Here is a 17,053-nt window from a genome sequence, read left to right as displayed (position 1 = left end):
TGTTTCGAAGCGATCCAATCGGATCAAGACTTATTTGTTTCATATCGGTCATTCAGCGCGTATTACGAATCATTTGATTCACATTAGGACTCGGAGCACATATCGCGAATCATTTGATTTAGATCGGAACGGGTTCCTGAATCATTTCGCGAACTGAATGATTCAAATCAAATGATTCGCGATACGTGATGTTCCGATCCGATCTGAGTCCTGGCCTGCGTCCCAATGTGCACACTATCCATCCTAAATACTATGTGATTGTCATTTTCAATACTATTTATACTAATACTATTCATTGGGAATGGGATGCAGGGCTGATCTGAAATGTTGGTTCGCGAATCATTTGATTCAGTTCGGGACTTCGGAGCGCGTATCATTCAGATCAGAATTTCGGATCTTTTTTCAGTTTTTTCTTCTTGAACAGTAGAAAACATCAAACCATTAAGGCAGTACAGTTGTAAAAACAAAAAGAAGAAAAAATGAAGTATACACAAATACAAATCGTCTAAGAAAATGAACTGAGGTTTTAGTAGAGTAAGTGTAGTATACTTTACAATGCTTTAGTAGTGATACATGCGCTTGACTTTATTTTTCCCATTTTTTATTTGTATATTTTTATTTATCTTTAAAAAGAAGACATTGATAAGTGAGCTCTCTGACTGAAGTCCTTGAAAATCAAAAAAGTCAAATTGTAAATTTCATTTTACAATACTGTACAAATCCTGTCAGGAGCGTTTCATCATTTTAATTCCCTGCAGTGTGACAAATTCATTTTTTAAGAGCATAAATATTCCTTCTAAGTCTCATAGAGCTGCAAGTATAGCGCATAACAAGAGAACTGGATTTTAGGATAGTTGTATTAGTTTTTTTAGTCATTACTTTTTTTTTGTTGTTGTTGTTGTTAAAGTTACTTTATACTATTTATAACTAGATGAGTAAAGTCTGAGAACAAACTTTAAGTTGGCTTGAGAAAGCCTAGCCTGAACGTTTGAAGCAGTTGTAAAAGTATGAAAGCAGCTAGCATGATTTAACACATTACATGATTTAACATGGTGTTAACATGTTTTAGCATGATTAGCTTGTTGCTTGTATTTTTATAGGCTGATTACAATGTTGTTAGCATGATTAGCATGTTGTTAGCATAATTAGCAAATTGCTAGAATGTTGTTAGCATGATTAGCAAGTTACTAGCATGTTTCTAGCCTGACTAGCATGTTGATAGCATGTTTGACGCATGATTAACATGGTTAGCATGCTGCTACCATGATTAGCAAGTTACTAGCATGTTGCTAGCATGTTTTTAACATGATTAGCATGTTGCTAGCATGATTAGCAAGTTACTAGCATGTTGCTAGCATGATTAGCATGTAACTAGCATGTTATTAGCATTATTAGCATGTTGCTAGCATGTTGCTGGCATGATTAACAAGTTACTAGCATGTTGCTAACATGATTAGAATGTTGTTAGCATGTTTCTAACATGATTAGCATGTTACTAGCATGTTGCTAACACGGTTAGCATGTTACTAACATGTTTCTAACATGATTACCATGTTGCTAACATGATTAGTATGTTGTTAGCATGTTGCTAACACGATTAGCATGTTACTAGCATGTTGCTAGCATGATTTAGATAGCTAGATAGATTAGAAATATTAGAAATATTAGAGTGAAGTTTAAATGACTCTAAATGGATTAGAAATAGTACATAGAAGGGAAGCTTGATTGAGCCTCAAGGGATTCTGGGAAGTGTTGAAGAGTGTTGGCTCATTTGAACATTCCGTCAATGTAAGTCTGTGGGATTTTTGGTGGTTTTAATAGTCTGGTTTATGAAAACCGTAAGCCGGATCAGGTAGAAAAGATACAGCACACTGAGTCAGACCAGTCTGAAGATCTGGACCGAGTTTGGTGGTTCTAGCTTGAAATCTCTAGGAGGAGACAGATACTGAAATTTGGCTCAGAAGAAGAATAATAATATTCTTAAATAGTAGATCAGTAAGTTGACTTTCTCAAGACAACTTAACTAGATGTGTATAAAACAACAACTACTACAGAACTCTATGTATAATGTGTAACACTGCTAGGCGAATTCGTAAATTACTGCGCGTCTCCGCGCCGGCTGGTGGCGATGTGAGCGCGCCGCCGCTCGTGCTCGAGTTCAGCGAGGAAACAGTTGCTGTAGTAACGCGCACGTCCGCGTCTGAGGCTGAACGTGTGAGTAAATCATCTAATTTCTTATCTCTATGGTTATTAATAAAGCGAAAGAAGTGTCATTTTACTTACTAAACACGTTCAAGACGCGTCGAGTCGATTTGGCGACAAACTGTGTCTGTTTGCTGTGTTTCGAATGAAATCAAGACGTTTATCGGAAATATTCTCAAGCTTTAACACTGTGAGCCTGTGATTGTGTTTTTCTGTGGTTTTGAATGTGATGACAAAACATTTTTTGGAATCCCAGTTTACAGAGAATCTTCTCAGAACGTTCTGACATGCTTCTTTCAAACGTCGTTAATAAGGCGCTCGATCAAAGTGTCTAATAATGTTAATAACAAATAAATAAATAGTAAAGTGGTCTTATAAAACGTTAGCACATGCATCCTTTATGAAACGTTTTAGTTGGACGTTTGTGTGACGCAGAACGTTGAGAGAACATTCAAAACTGACGTTCCCATAATGTTTGCTACATGATCGAATGAAATGTTTCCTTAAGACACTGCAGGTTTTTGGGCTTTTTGGTTTTTCATAAAGTGTTTTTTCAGACTAGTGGAAAGGAAACATCCAAAACACACTGTTAATTGTTTCTTTTACAGCGCTTTATCTGTTTGTGTCAATAGATTTCAGTTATAATACATATATTGAAAGGCAGTTTTCTCAAAATGAGTTTTTTTTTCTCCTACACTGAGCCATAAATCAACACTTCAGCAGCACTTACACACACCACACCAGACATTTGTATTCCTGTCTATGTCTGGAAGGTTTTTACAGAGGGATTTCTTCATATATAATTTGCTTGATTATATACAATATTTTATTCCCCAAAAATTGTGAAATATATTGTTTTCTGTCTGTATTTTTTGAATTATGGAGTGACAAAAATGAGATACCTGAAATCCCCTAAAAACATTTGACACTAATATGTCAAAAAAAAAAAAAAAATCAACAAGTATTTTGAAACTGACTTCATTCAGTGATTAGATTCTTGTACTAGAAATGTATGCAAATAAGCACATATTTCATTAAATAATGCCTCATTTGCATATTTAAACCTAACATTTGAGAAAACGTATGTATGCAGTTACCAGTGTAATTAATCAACTGGGTAAGTACGGTGATAACTATTAGTTAATGTTTCTTACATTATTCACCTGCGGTGTCTCACCTTAAAACGCACAAAAACATCTTCATGCGACGTTCATGGAACATTTGATCTGAAATGCTTTAGTTGGACGTCCGTCTGACACTTAAGTGTAAATGTAGCAGTTTGTTTCTTTTAGAACATTCAGAGAACATTCAAAACTAACGTTTCCATAATGTTTGCTACATGATCAAATAGAATGTTTCCTTAACCTTTTTATAACTGGACGTTTCTGAACGTTCTGAAATAACGTTTTCATAGCTTAATTAGAACATTAGCAAAATGTTCTTAGAACATTTTGTTAGTTGGAATCATATTTTGGTTCTGAATTTAGTTATTATTTGTATTATGATTGTTGTTGAAGTAATACTGAATAGATGAGTTGATGAGCTGGAGGACAGGAGGATGTGATGATGAATCAGTGTTTGTGTGTCTGATGTTGTTGTAGGTTTGCTGAGGTGAGGGTGTGATGTCAGCGTTAAAGAGTCTGGTACCTGCGCGCTTCCTCACACTCGCCGCTCACCTGGTCGTCGTCATCACCATCTTCTGGTCACGGGTGAGACGAGACCACGCGCCTTACACAGCTTTACCAGACTGTAAGAGTCTGATGACTGATGTGTGTGTGTGTGTGTGTTACAGAACAATAACATCCAGTCATGTCTGCCACTGGAATTCACTGAAGAACAATTCAAAACAGAAGATACACGGTAAAAAAACAACTCTTTATTTGTCACAGAATGATGTTCGTTGAAGTCATTCCCGCAGTTTGGTGGGTCTTATGTCCACGTGAAACACGACTGCGTGTTCAGCTGATCTGATGATGCTTCTGTTTTGTAATGTTTGACTCTCTTCAGACGTGTGTTCTGATGGTTGTCTCTCTCTCGTCTGTCTGTCTGTCTGTCAGGCTGCTGGTGGCTCTGTCTGTGACTCTGGGTCTGTTTGTGATTGAACTGGCTGGATTTCTCTCTGGAGTCTCCATGTTCAACAGTAACCAGGCTGTGCTGTGTATCCTTACAAACACACACACACACACGTTTGTTTTTGTGAATTGTGGGGACTTTCCATAGACTTCTATAGTTTTTATACTGACCAAACGATATTGTCTGTCCCCTAACCCAACCCTAACCCTAAACCTAGCCCTCACAGAAAACATGTTTGCATCGTTACACTTTCAGATAAACATCATTTACTATTTTTAATCATTTTTTATGGGACAAGACATTTCAGAGTGTCAAAAATTTCAGGTTTTACTATCCTTGTGGGGACATTTAGTCCCCACAATGTAGCAAAAACAAGTACACACACACACACACACACACATGTTGTGTTTCCATGTTTTATGGGGACATTCCATAGGCGTAATGGTTTTTATACTGTACAAACCCTATTTTCTATCGCCCTACACCTAAACCTAGCCCTCACAGGAGACTGTGCACACTTTTACTTTCTCAAAAAAACTCATTCTGCATGATTTATAAGCCTGTTTCCTCATGGGGACCTCACAAATGTCCCCACAAGGTCAAGATTTACTGGTATTACTATCCTTGTGGGGACATTTGGTCCCCATAACGTGATAAATACCAGGTGCACACACACACACACACACACACACACACAAACACACACACACACATACACATACACACACACTCAGTCCAGTGCAGCTGATCAGTCAAACAGCTCAAATAATAAACAGTTTTACTCAACAATTCATTTCTGCTTTTAAACACTCTGAAATGTCTTGTCCCATAGGCTTCAGCTCTGCAAACTGAGCAATAAGTAAAAAAATGAATAATAATAATATAATCATTATCTCTGGTAATCAATATTATATCACAAATAATGAATATTACGGAAGTTTACTACTGCTATGAAATAAAACTTTTTTCTTCCTGAGCGTGTCATATTATCCTGATCTTACATGAATAAAATCCCCTTTAGTGTGTTTCTCTGAACGTCCCGTCAGCTCTGTTCTCTCACGCCAGCGCCTGCGTCAGTCTGTCCTGCTTTGTTTTCCAGCAGTGGCCGTGCTGGACGTACTGGATCATATTCAGCCTCTGCAGGTCCGTCTCCTCACTCACTCAGTAATATTAGACGCATTTTAGAAGTGTTATAAATGATTAGATCTAGTGACCGTACGCTTTCCTGTGGCTCAGGGTGAAATGGAAAAAGTGTCCAGCAAATGTGTAATTGTAAAATGTAAATGCATCATTTTCTACATATGACTTTGTGTTTTTTTATGTTTTGGTATATTAAAACGGGAGCTCTTACTCATTTATTGTGTGTGTGACAGTGTGATTCCAGCTCTGTTTGAGTTCATTCTGCTCGTTTCGCTCAAGTCAATGTGAGCGATTCTTCAGCCGAGGACTCGAGGACATGAAGACCCTGCTGAAGAAAACAGATTCTGCTGGATCATGATTTTACAGTTTGTTGTACAGATAGAAATGAGCACAGATATCAGAGAATCACCCGAACAAATGTAGAGATTTGTGGATATTTCTCTTTTGTGTTTTTGTAAAGGAATAAACATGAATTTTCAATGAATTTGCAAGTGTGTGTTGTATTTTTATTTTATTTTTGTTATCTTTATTTGAATTTTTATGGACTTTTATAAAAGGAATTTTATGCAGAGCAGTTGCACACATATTTATGAAAGCACATTTACGCCACATCAGAAAAATCATGCTTTGGAAAATCATAATTATGACATAACTAGATTTCATGTCTAATTACAAGGTAAAAATGATGTCATAAAATGACAAAATTATAAGATTAAAAAGTCATTATGATCATTTTTATGTCATAATTATTTATTTATTATTTGTATAACTACATATTTATTTCAACTGTAACTATTTCATAATAATTCATAAACATTTTGTCACAAGCAAAATGATTTAGACTTTTTGTGTCATATCTATAACTTGAGATCACATGCATTGAATTTCAATCTCATAATTGTGTGATAAGAGTTAATAGCTCATCATTTTTACTTTATCTCATATTTCTAATGTGATACTTCTGACTTTCAATTTATGTCATAATTATGATTTAAGGTGTGATTTGTTCAGAAGTTTCCATTATATACAATAACAGTAATATGCATAAATGTATGTGGAGTACAGGTTCAGGTGTCCTGGAAATATCTTATATTTTAATTATTTATTAAATCATATGAAAACATCTTTCTCACTGTTCTTAGTGTTGTTGTTTTCCCTTTCTTTTTTATTTAAAGCGCATGCTCAAATCTTTTTTTTTTTTATTGCTGAAAACAAGAACATAGAAATCAATACAAAATACAAAATATCGACAAAAATGAAACTTGAAAGAGACAACATCAATAATAATAATAAAACAGTACAAAATATACAATAAATAATAATAAAATAAATAAAAATAAAGTAAAATAGTATGCAATAAAGGGCCGTTGTTTTACATAAGATTCTCTACACAAAAACTTTAAGTGCAGAACAAATTCTAACAGTCTTCATTGCTTTCTTATTAGTAGATACTGAGATCAAATGGATATAATTTTCCATATCTCTTAGAAAGACCACAAAGACAGGTTTACAGTGTGAGAATTTGCATTTGTGAACGTAAAATTTACTTAAGAAAAGAATTAAATTTATAATAAAACAAATATTTTCTTTAGTGGGGTCTGAGTCAAAGTACCCAAATATAATATTTCTCATTTGTAAAGAAAATTATGGCAAAATCTTCAACTTAACAAAAGCACGAATATCATACCAAAACTCCTGAGTGTAGTGACATGACCAAAACAAGTGTTCCACAGTTTCATCGCCATTCAAACAAAAGGAACATGTTAGCTCTACATCAGCTCTAAACTTCTGGATAAATTTCTTGACAGGATAAAACCTACGAATCAGTTTAAAAGACACTTCTCTCACTTTATTTGTAAGAAAGAATTTTTGCTGTAGTGACCAGATTTTTTTCCAGTTAAGATTTCCAAATAAATTATTCCCAAAAAAAAGGTAACATGTGGAGCAGAAATTAAATGTTCAAGAAATAATGATCTTATTTTAAAATGTTTGCATGCGCGAATCTCTGTGGCGGAGCCAGAATGATTGGCACGTCATTGGCCCAATGAGCGTTCGTGTTAATAAGCCAATCAGCGCGGAGTCTCCAGCGGCGGGGCCAATAGAATAAAAGCTAGTTTTCATTTTAAATCCAGGCGGTTGAGGGGAAGAAACGGAAGAGCAGAAACACAGTCACAAGAGCTTAAGAATCATCATGCAGGTACAATAAACAATTATGAATCGTCTCATTTAGATTTTAGCGCGTTTGTAGCAGCATGTGTGTGTTTAGGAGGTGTTAGTATCGCGGAAGGACTGATCGCGTTAAAGCTGTTTGTGTCATTGTCGAACTACAACGAGGCTACGAGTGCTAAATATAACGCTAACGTTACTCACACGTTAAATATTGAGTGTTGAGAGATAAGTTTTAATATCTGTGTTTTGTTTATCCACTTGAGAGGCGTTTTAGCTGTTGATTTGATCGGCGTGTTTGTGTTTTTAATCAGAATAAAGAGAACCAGGAGCCCAGAGTCGTCCAAGCGCAGGTGACGCCGCAGCACGGTTTTGTTTAACAGAGTCACCGCTGTTCACACAGATCCGTGTTTCTCATGATCCGTGTGTGTTTGTGTCTCAGGTGGCTTGTGTTGGTCCGTTCAGAGTCGGCATGAATCCAGGCTCACACGCTGTCACAGGTAAAAACTCTAGAACAAACATTTTATAAACTCCTCTGTTTGTGTAACCTGTGAATGGTTGAAAGATCATTGCAGTGATTGATCATGGGTTGATCTCCCTCCTAACGAACTGATCCGAATCCGGTGTGTTAAGTTGGGTTGCAAAGGGGAATTTATGGGAATTAATTGGAAATTTAGAGAAGCTGTATCATAAACAAATATAAACTTAAACATTTTGGGTTGCTTATAAGCTGACATGCATGCAAACTAATAATTTAAAAATTTTGAAAATGACATTTTTGGATTTTTTTGGAATCTGTGATGCTTTTTTCCGGAATTCAACTTAAAAAGAACATAATTTATTCAAAACTGAAATCTTTTCTAAGAATATAAGTCTTTACGATTACTTTTTATTAACTGAACACATCCTTGTTTAATAAAAGTATTGAAAAAAATAAAAAATAAAAACATACTGACCCCAAACTTTTGAACAGTACTGTTAAAAAAGGATTTATATTTTAAATAAATGCTGTTCTTTTTCATTATAGAATCCTGTAAAAAAGGGAATAAAAAAATTAAGCAGCACAGCTGTTTCCGAAATTGATAAATCAGCATTTCAGAATGATTTCTGAAGGTTTATGTCAATGTGACAGTGAAGACCGTAGTAATGATGCTAAAAATTCAGCTTTTTTTCATAGCACATACTGTATAAACTTTTTGGTATTTGCTAGTTAAACTTACCTAAACTTACTTACTTTACACAAGTAATATCAAAATTTAGATGTAGCTCTTGGGCTCAAATGCAGCAACTGTGCCTTCAGAGGAAATGGGGGGGAATTCCCCCCTTAGGTGACTACTAGGAGGACTGTGTGGGGATGGTCATTTTTAGACTGTTTTTTTTTTTAATTATTATCTCACCTAAATGTTTGCTTAGCCAGTGTATTTGTTTTTACAGTGGTATAATTTAGTTGCACAGTAGCTTTAAACATTTACATGAACACTAACCATAATGGATATTTTGATAGTTTGATCTGTGCGTGTTATAAAGGAATGTACAGTGGATGTAGGGTAAGCTGTGTAAGCTGTGTGCATGTGACTGAGCAGTGTGTAGGTTAGAAATTAAACTAAAATTGCATTAAACCTGGTTGTTTTAACCAAGATTATGCTGCAAGTTTTTCTTCTCAGCTACATTTACATTCCCAGTTCCTGCAATTTTGCAGTTTCCCAATTTATTCCCAGTAATTCCCGTTAATTCCCATGGAAAGTTTCCAGTCTTGAAAATTCCTGGAATTTTGCAACCCTAGTGTTAAGACAAACTGTGCAGAGGAGTGAATCCCCAGGACTGGAATTGAGATCCACTGCTATAGATTACACATGTGATCTTACTGCTAATAGACTCTGCCATAACTCCGTTTGTTGCATGTTTTTTAAATGCTGCTGCTGCGAATTAGTGATTCAGTCTTTGGTCTTCTTTCAGGTCCTGGAAGAGTTCCAGTGAGGTCAAACTCAAAGTGAGTTCACACATGCTGCGTGTGTCTGATTTAATTCAGCCGCTTTGATTTGCTTTTCACTGTTTTCTTTAACTCCCGTTCTCTTTCACCCAGGAAATTCTCCATCAAAGACTTCGACATCGGCCGTCCGCTCGGCAAGGGCAAGTTCGGTAACGTGTATCTGGCGCGTGAGCGGAAGCTGAAAGTGATCGTGGCTCTGAAGGTGCTGTTCAAGTCTCAGATGGAGAAGGAAGGTGTGGAGCATCAGCTGAGGAGAGAAATCGAGATCCAGTCTCACCTCAAGTGCGTTTCAGTTGCTTTAGATGCTCTTCGTGATCTCGCAGGAGCTAAAACCCTCTCTTTTCAGGCATCCGAACATCCTGCGCTTCTACAACTACTTCCACGACGACACGCGTGTGTTTCTGATCCTGGAGTACGCGCCGCGTGGTGAGATGTACAAGGAGCTCCAGCGCTGCGGCCGCTTCGATGATCAGCGCACGGCCACCGTGAGTGATTCAGACTCATTCAGCACCGTCACGTCACTGTCTGACGCCGATGTTGATGCTGGACTTGTGTGGTTTTTCATTTACAAGAAAATATCTGAGTTACTTTTTCAAATAAGTAATGCCAGTTATGGTTTTTTTTTTTTATTTTTTTTTTTTAATTTATTTATTTTTTTATTCTATTTATTGCTTGAAAGCTCTCCTGTCCACATGTTAAGAGAAATCAGGAGTAAGATGTTTCTTTACTTTAGTGTTACTTCAGTTCTGGAATAAATGTGAACATTCATTAATTCATCCCGCTCAGAAAAAAACAGGTTTAGTTTTCCGCCAAAGCAATGCAAGTCAGAATATGAATAATTCAATGTTACTAAAAATATCTTGTGTATTTAATCCCAATTTTTTGTAAACCAGTGTATTTGCTGCTGACCTGCTGATCCAATTCAACCTTATTAATAAGCAAAAATTACATAAGATAAACAAAGATTTCCTTCAGCCTGAGGCTTTAAGTATGAAAGAGCTTTTACGTTTGCCAAAAATAGAACTTTTTATATTAAAACAAACAAACAAGCCGTGCCCAGTTTTAGAAAGTAATGCATTACTTTTTATTACTTTCCATAAAAAAAATAAAAAATAACTAAGTAATGCAATTAGTTGGTGGGGTTTTTTGTTTTTGGTTTTTGTTTTTTGTTTTTCCCCTTAATAACAGTAACACAAAATTGTAATGCATTACTTTTAAAAGTAACTTTCCCCAACACTGTTTGTAGTACATGGAGGAGTTAGCTGACGCTCTTCAGTACTGCCATGAGAAGAAGGTGATCCACAGAGACATTAAGCCTGAGAATCTTCTGCTGGGATACAGAGGAGAACTCAAGATTGCAGATTTCGGCTGGTCCGTCCACGCGCCCTCACTCAGGTAACAATCACCCATAATGTGTTCATTCTTAGTTTTTGTGTCTTGTTTTCCAGTACAGACATCTAAATATCGTATATCATGGTTAGACATTAACATGCACGGTAGGCACTTCAAAATGAATCTGGTTAAATTTTTACAGCATTTTTTTTTTTTTTTTGTGTGTGGTGTGTTTCAGACGCCGGACCATGTGCGGGACTCTGGATTATCTGCCGCCGGAGATGATCGAGGGTCACACTCACGACGAGAAGGTGGATCTGTGGTGCATTGGTGTGTTGTGTTACGAGTGTCTGGTGGGAAACCCTCCCTTTGAGACGGCCAGCCACACCGAGACATACAAGCGCATCACCAAGGTCTGTGCGTCTCCTTGGCTTTATATGCTCGAGAAAAACATAAATGTCATGGTAGCATTTATTATACTGCCTCTGATTTCTACTGAACATGCTTTTATTATTGTGTGAATGATTGTGTGAGTGCCGGTTTCACTAAAATACTCTCAAAAAAGTTATGAAGTTTGATAAATTAAGGAGATCTTAATGTTGTCAAGTGCAGAATCCTAAGGTTTAAAATACTTTCTTAGACCCTAAATTATTTACAGGGTTCCCGCAGGTCCTTAAAAAGTCTTAAATTTAGTTTATCAAATTTAAGGTCATAAAAAGTCTTAAATTGTACAAGAAAGTCTTAATTATGATTAAGAGGTCTTAAATTTTAGGCACGGAAAGACCAGAATTGCGATACAGCTTAGTGTCATGATTAAACTTCAAAAGGCTGTGATTTCGTTAAATAAACACGAGCGCTGCGCGTTCAAAGTCCGGTGCTGAGCTGCTTCGTGTACTGCGGTTACCGGGGAAACACATGTCTGCAGTTCCGAATGCGCCATCTGCTGGCAGAGATTGAATGTGCATTTTCAATAAGCCTGTTGTTTTGAGTAGGGTATTCTTACAGTACAGGAGGCTGTAGTTTCAGAACCGCATTTTTAGGACCCTGTAATTTTTTTTTAAATTATTTATTTTTATTTTATTTTATTGTATTTATTTATTTGTATTATGTATGCATTAACAGCTCATACTATTTATAGCAGTAGCTATTCAATTCTGTATATTATTATTTTTAAGGAAATAATGAATTTAGTTGTTTAATTGTATACACTTAATTATTGTCCTAACCAACACCTAATCCTAAACATACCCCTGGGTAAAACTCTTGAAATATTTAGCCTAATTTATTTCAATATATTCTAGACTTCAGTTCATTCGCTGCTGCGCTTCATGTCTGACGTGTGACCCACTTAACAAAGTGAAGTAAACAGTCAAACAATTGCTGTACAAATTACTGTGTTTATTAGTACTTTAATAAATGTAAAATAATTTGAATACAAATACTAATTTACAACATCCAGCAGCACAATGAACTGTTTTGGACAGTTAAATGGGCTAAATGGAGATTGCTGACACCCCTTTGAACACTCAAGTTTATGTCAGCTTTTACATTAAAAATAAGATGGAAAGATTAAAAAAAATGTATAGTTTCAATGGATCTAGTCTTTGCGTCTGTTTGATATTTCTTTGTTGGAATGGAATTGCTAGATGGCACTGTCTCAAAAAATAGGGTCCCAGAAATGTGGTTTTGCAGGAACATAGTATTGAGGTTGTTTTTGTTCAGACCAAAGCGAAAAGCGACCCATGTTTTTACCCTGCGAACATGCAGAGCTGTAAATGAGAACTGGTGGATCATCAAGAAGATAATTCATCATAAAATTCTAAACACTAACATGTATTTGTATGTTTTTTTTAAATTAATATAATAATTTATTGATGATAATTGTTTCAATTAATAAAAGAATACTTTTTATTCTATTTTCTTAAAAATTGACACTTTAAAGAAATGTGAAATGTCTCACTTTATAAAACCTTTTGTTTTTGTGAAAAATCTGAACTGTAAATCGTTTTTTACAGTAGTTTACAGTCATTTTACAGTTTAATATTTAACCATAGACATTGCCTTACCCTGCTCATATGGTATTAAGTTTAATTGTGCAGGTCTTAAAAAAGGTCTTAAAAAGTCTTAAATTTGAGTTTAAAAATCCTGCAGCAACCCTGTATTTAGTCTTAAGAAAATTGTTATAAAATTTAAACCAAGATTACATTTGACACCCTTTTGTGGAGTTTTATAGAGCAAAAAGTCACGTCACAATAATAATAATAATAATAATAATAATAATAATAAAAATAATAATAATAATAATAATAATAAATTACATGTAGGTAGAGTTTGGTAGTAATGGTTAATATTTGAAAGATCCCTATAATGTTATTGGTAATTCGTAATGATGCACTATTTTTGCCAACTGAAGTTTTTTAGCCAGAACTGCAGTTTTTTGTAAGTTGGCTAGAAAGAAAATTACTCTAGAGATGAGCATTTTTCTAAATATGAAGTGTTATATTTGCATTTTTACTGACCCTGTTGTCTTCCAGGGTTCAAACAAGGTGCTTAAAGTACTTGATTTTGACTCTTTGAAATTTAAGGCCTGAAAAACACTTGAAAATTCCAATATTCCTGAAAAGGTGCTTGAATTATTGAAAGACGATGTATCTAAACAAGTGTTTAATTGTCAATAAGCACATCTTTTAATGCTTTAAAAAAAAAAAAAAAATCATACCCGTTTTGCTCATTTCAGTTCAGGTCAGAAAACAATTGCGCTAAGCAGCAGCAGTACTGACAGTGTTGTGTAAACATGGCTGAAGACACTAAGAGATGACCGATGATTTGGTTAATTTACAGTTGAACCGCTCCGATTAATTCTAAATCATGATTTTGGTCATTCATTTTAAGCGATTCACTAGCAAAAAACAGATCAAATTAAAAGAGCCATTTTTTTTTTTTTTTTTTAATTTCAACGTCGCTTACTACGATTTTTAAAAAGCATGTTGTGGTGGGTGAAACTGAGCTTTCTGAAACTTCAAATCAGTTGAACCATTGCATCGCAAAATGATTCACTGCTCCAATCGGATCGCGAGTCGCTTGTTTCCAACTGGGACTTCAAATCATGAATCATTTGACTTCGATCAGAAGGGGTTTGTGAATCATTTCGCAAAATGAATGATTCAAATCAAACGATTTGCGATCTGCGCTCTGACTCCTGATCTGAAATGGTTCCAGAATCATTTGATTTCAGATCGGAAATTCAGAACGGGTTCACGAATCATTTATGATATTTAGGATTTATTATTATTATTATTATTATTATTATTATTATTATTATTATTATTATTATTATTTATTTATCTTTTTTTTTTTTTTTTTTTATTTATTTATTTATTTATTTAACCATACAAATCCCTTAAGGAAATTAACTGGTTTTACTATAGTAAAAGTGTAGTATACTATATATTTAAGAATTTGAAATGGTAGACATAAGTGAGTTTGTGCTTTAAAGTCCTGGAATTTAATTTTACAGTATCTTTGTGAACCCTGGTCTTCATTAATGTGTGTCTGAACTAATCTGAAAGTTATTACAGCCAGTGTTTAAATGTGTGGTGTGTGTTTTTTTTTTTTTTTTTTTTTTTTTTTTTTTAAATCAACACCTTAGAATAGAAACCAAATTCTGTTCTTAAAATTATTGTATGTGTAATTTTAAATGATTGTACAGTGTGATTCTGGTTTTGAGTATTGATGTCACTTAATTGTGTTGCTAATGTTCACTTCAGGAATCCAAATTAAGTTTTGTTTTAAGAACACTAAGAAAAAGAACATTCTAAAAGGGGTTTTGTTCTGAATGTGTGTCTTAGGTGGATCTGCAGTTTCCCAAGGTGGTTTCTGACGGCGCTCGTGATCTGATCTCCAAGCTGCTGCGTCACAGTCCCTCCATGCGTCTGCCGCTCAGGAGCGTGATTGAGCACCCGTGGGTTAAAGCAAACTCACGCCGGGTCCTGCCGCCCGTCTGCAACCCGCAGGCCGTCCCGCATCACTGACTCGCGCGGCTCTCCGCTCAAGGACCTGTTTGAGACACGCGGGGCTGCTGATCTGGGTTGACTGGTGGTTGGTTGTGCTGTGACAGCTGAATGTCAGACTTCACTGTTAGAAACACCCGATCGAGGGCCGGATTCACCCTGTGTGTGTGTGTGTGTGTGTGTATACGGGCATCGTTAATTGGTTCTAAGCGTATTTAATTGACCATTAATGAGCCGAGATGTAAACAAACTCTAAAGTTTGTTCTCTTCTGTTTTACACTGTCTCATGTAGATGTAGTTCTGCTGTTCTGTTTATATTCATGTTTAGTGTTTTATGAATGTCTTCTTCCAAATCTGTCAAAAATAAAAAGCTTTAAGTATTTTGTGTCATGGCTTTTTGTTTTGCACAAACTCAAGTGAATGTTAAACTCCTGCATTCAGATCGTTTCGTTCGATAACACAGTCATGTTAAACAGACGTTTTAATTTCGTCATACTGCAAAACATCCTACGTTTCTGGTAGTAATTATTTGACTACTACTGAAATATTGACTAGTTCCTGGTTTATTTATAACAGCAGATGAAACGGCTTAAAAGGACAGTTTATCCTATTATTATTTTTATTTTATTATTCTCCCCCATGCTGTGTTAAGTCAATGGCTACCATCAACAGTTTAATTGCCATTTTTATGCTAAACAGAAGGAAAAACTCCTACGGGTTTACAACAACATGAGGGTTAGTAAGCGACGGACACTTTACCTCATATATAAATATTAGATTTAACTCTTTAACCCAAGTTTCTCAGACAAGATTTAAACCTAATCCTAGACTAAAATATAAGACTGAGCTGTTTCACTTAAAAATAAAAAACTTGAACTGACAGACCTTGCAATGTGTCTGTGCCTTTTTGTCTGAAGATGCACACCAGCATTTTTTGTTGTTGTTTTTCTAAGCAAGTTATAAAAATTCTTTAATGTCCTAATCCTGGTTTAGTCTAAGCCCAGTCTGTGAAACCCGCAGGGGTCGGTTACATAAACTACTTAGACTAGTCTTAATAACTTGATCATCTAATATTTTGTAAGAGTGGTCGTAACTTTTTAAAGTCAGTCATAAAAAGGTAGACTGGTCTAATGTGGATACAGAAGGTAAGTCAGTTACCTATTGGCTACTAGTTAGTCAAAATAGTTGTTAAGACACAGTATTAACATAGTGGCTGTGCTTACGCAACTGTCACGTTTACAGAGCGATTTTCCTCCTTATTGTCTTAAGATTAAGAATTGTTACAAATGGCTAGAATTTTTACCAGTTAACATTAAAGTAGACTAGTAAAGTCTGGAATAGTTACATGTCAAAAAACTGATGGTTTATGTGTGAACCAAAACCTCAGAAACAAAATAATAGCAAGAGTTCGTTACCGGTAACAATGAAATTAAAGTATAAATAAAACGATTATGTGGGTGTTACAAAGCTAATTTATGTTTTTATTGGTTTCTCTGTTGTCGCTGTCATCGTGACGTGTGATTGTTTGATTAGCCGAGAGGCGTCGTGATGAGCTGCGGTTCAGCGGTAGCGTGGCCGAGCGGTCTAAGGCGCTGGATTAAGGCTCCAGTCTCTTCGGGGGCGTGGGTTCGAATCCCACCGCTGCCACATCCTTTTCATTCTTGTTCTAATAAGAACACTAACGGAGCCGAAACATGCCGTGCACTCGTTGCGAACTTAATGGATTCGTGAAAAGTTTCGAAGCTTTGAGAATTATTTGTTTCGAATCAGTGATTCGAAACGCGTATCGAGCTACCAAAGTCACGCAGTTTCAGTAAAGGAGGCTGTGTTGCGTTTTTTGTTTACCTCATCTCGGATCAGATTTGCATTTCACCTGTATATCACATTTGCATAACAAAAAGTAGTTGCGGTTAATAGTCTCTTATTGGCCTGATATTAAAAAAGGGCCTGCAAATTAAAAAAAAAAAACTCTTGTTATACAGACACATCATGTTTAATTGCATTTAATGACTTTACTGTATTGAATTTTTAAATCAACTTTACCAAAAGGTCTGTGAAAGGTGTTTTATGCATGTTTCTGTTGCGTTTACACAGTTTGACCAGCAGGCGTCACCGGAGTGTGGCGTTTCGTTTGGGAGCT

General features: G+C 35.7%; 2 protein-coding genes and 1 non-coding gene across 4 annotated transcripts; all 3 read left to right on the top strand.

The window, feature by feature from the left end:
* Window positions 1-2,122: 2,122 nt before the first annotated feature.
* tmem107 (transmembrane protein 107) lies at window positions 2,123-5,882 on the top strand. Of its 2 annotated transcripts, none has more exons than XM_051128445.1 (6): window positions 2,123-2,214; window positions 3,804-3,911; window positions 3,995-4,062; window positions 4,260-4,360; window positions 5,322-5,418; window positions 5,649-5,882. In XM_051128445.1, exons 2-6 carry the CDS (start codon window positions 3,825-3,827, stop codon window positions 5,701-5,703), a joined length of 408 nt encoding a protein of 135 aa, XP_050984402.1. In that variant the 5' UTR covers window positions 2,123-2,214; window positions 3,804-3,824; the 3' UTR covers window positions 5,704-5,882. The 2 variants fall into 2 exon arrangements, with proteins under 2 accessions (XP_050984402.1, XP_050984403.1); XM_051128446.1 differs by having other exon boundaries at window positions 5,297-5,418.
* Window positions 5,883-7,508: 1,626 nt separating this feature from the next.
* On the top strand, window positions 7,509-15,293 carry aurkb (aurora kinase B). The gene is made up of 9 exons (XM_051128433.1): window positions 7,509-7,612; window positions 7,896-7,934; window positions 8,024-8,081; window positions 9,538-9,571; window positions 9,665-9,853; window positions 9,918-10,056; window positions 10,818-10,966; window positions 11,142-11,316; window positions 14,752-15,293. The coding sequence occupies exons 1-9, from the start codon at window positions 7,607-7,609 to the stop codon at window positions 14,932-14,934; spliced, it is 972 nt and encodes a 323-aa protein (XP_050984390.1). The 5' UTR covers window positions 7,509-7,606; the 3' UTR covers window positions 14,935-15,293.
* A 1,185-nt stretch (window positions 15,294-16,478) lies between these two features.
* On the top strand, window positions 16,479-16,560 carry trnal-aag (transfer RNA leucine (anticodon AAG)). The gene has a single exon. It is a non-coding gene; the product is annotated as a tRNA-Leu (tRNA).
* The last annotated feature ends 493 nt before the right edge of the window (window positions 16,561-17,053 follow it).

This window comes from Labeo rohita, chromosome 14, assembly GCF_022985175.1.
Source record: "Labeo rohita strain BAU-BD-2019 chromosome 14, IGBB_LRoh.1.0, whole genome shotgun sequence".
NCBI classification, from domain to species: Eukaryota; Metazoa; Chordata; class Actinopteri; order Cypriniformes; family Cyprinidae; genus Labeo; species Labeo rohita.
This window is presented reverse-complemented; position numbering and strand designations above follow the sequence as displayed.

Bases quoted from the DNA above. Each gene is read 5' to 3' on its own strand.
- tmem107 (XM_051128445.1), top strand. From the start codon at position 3,825: ATGTCAGCGTTAAAGAGTCTGGTACCTGCGCGCTTCCTCACACTCGCC. The intron at 3,912-3,994 runs GTGAGACGAGAC...TGTGTGTTACAG, and splicing joins TCACCATCTTCTGGTCACGG to AACAATAACATCCAGTCATG. The intron at 5,419-5,648 runs GTCCGTCTCCTC...TGTGTGTGACAG, and splicing joins ATCATATTCAGCCTCTGCAG to TGTGATTCCAGCTCTGTTTG.
- aurkb (XM_051128433.1), top strand. The intron at 9,572-9,664 runs GTGAGTTCACAC...TCTTTCACCCAG, and splicing joins CCAGTGAGGTCAAACTCAAA to GAAATTCTCCATCAAAGACT. The intron at 10,967-11,141 runs GTAACAATCACC...GGTGTGTTTCAG, and splicing joins GTCCACGCGCCCTCACTCAG to ACGCCGGACCATGTGCGGGA.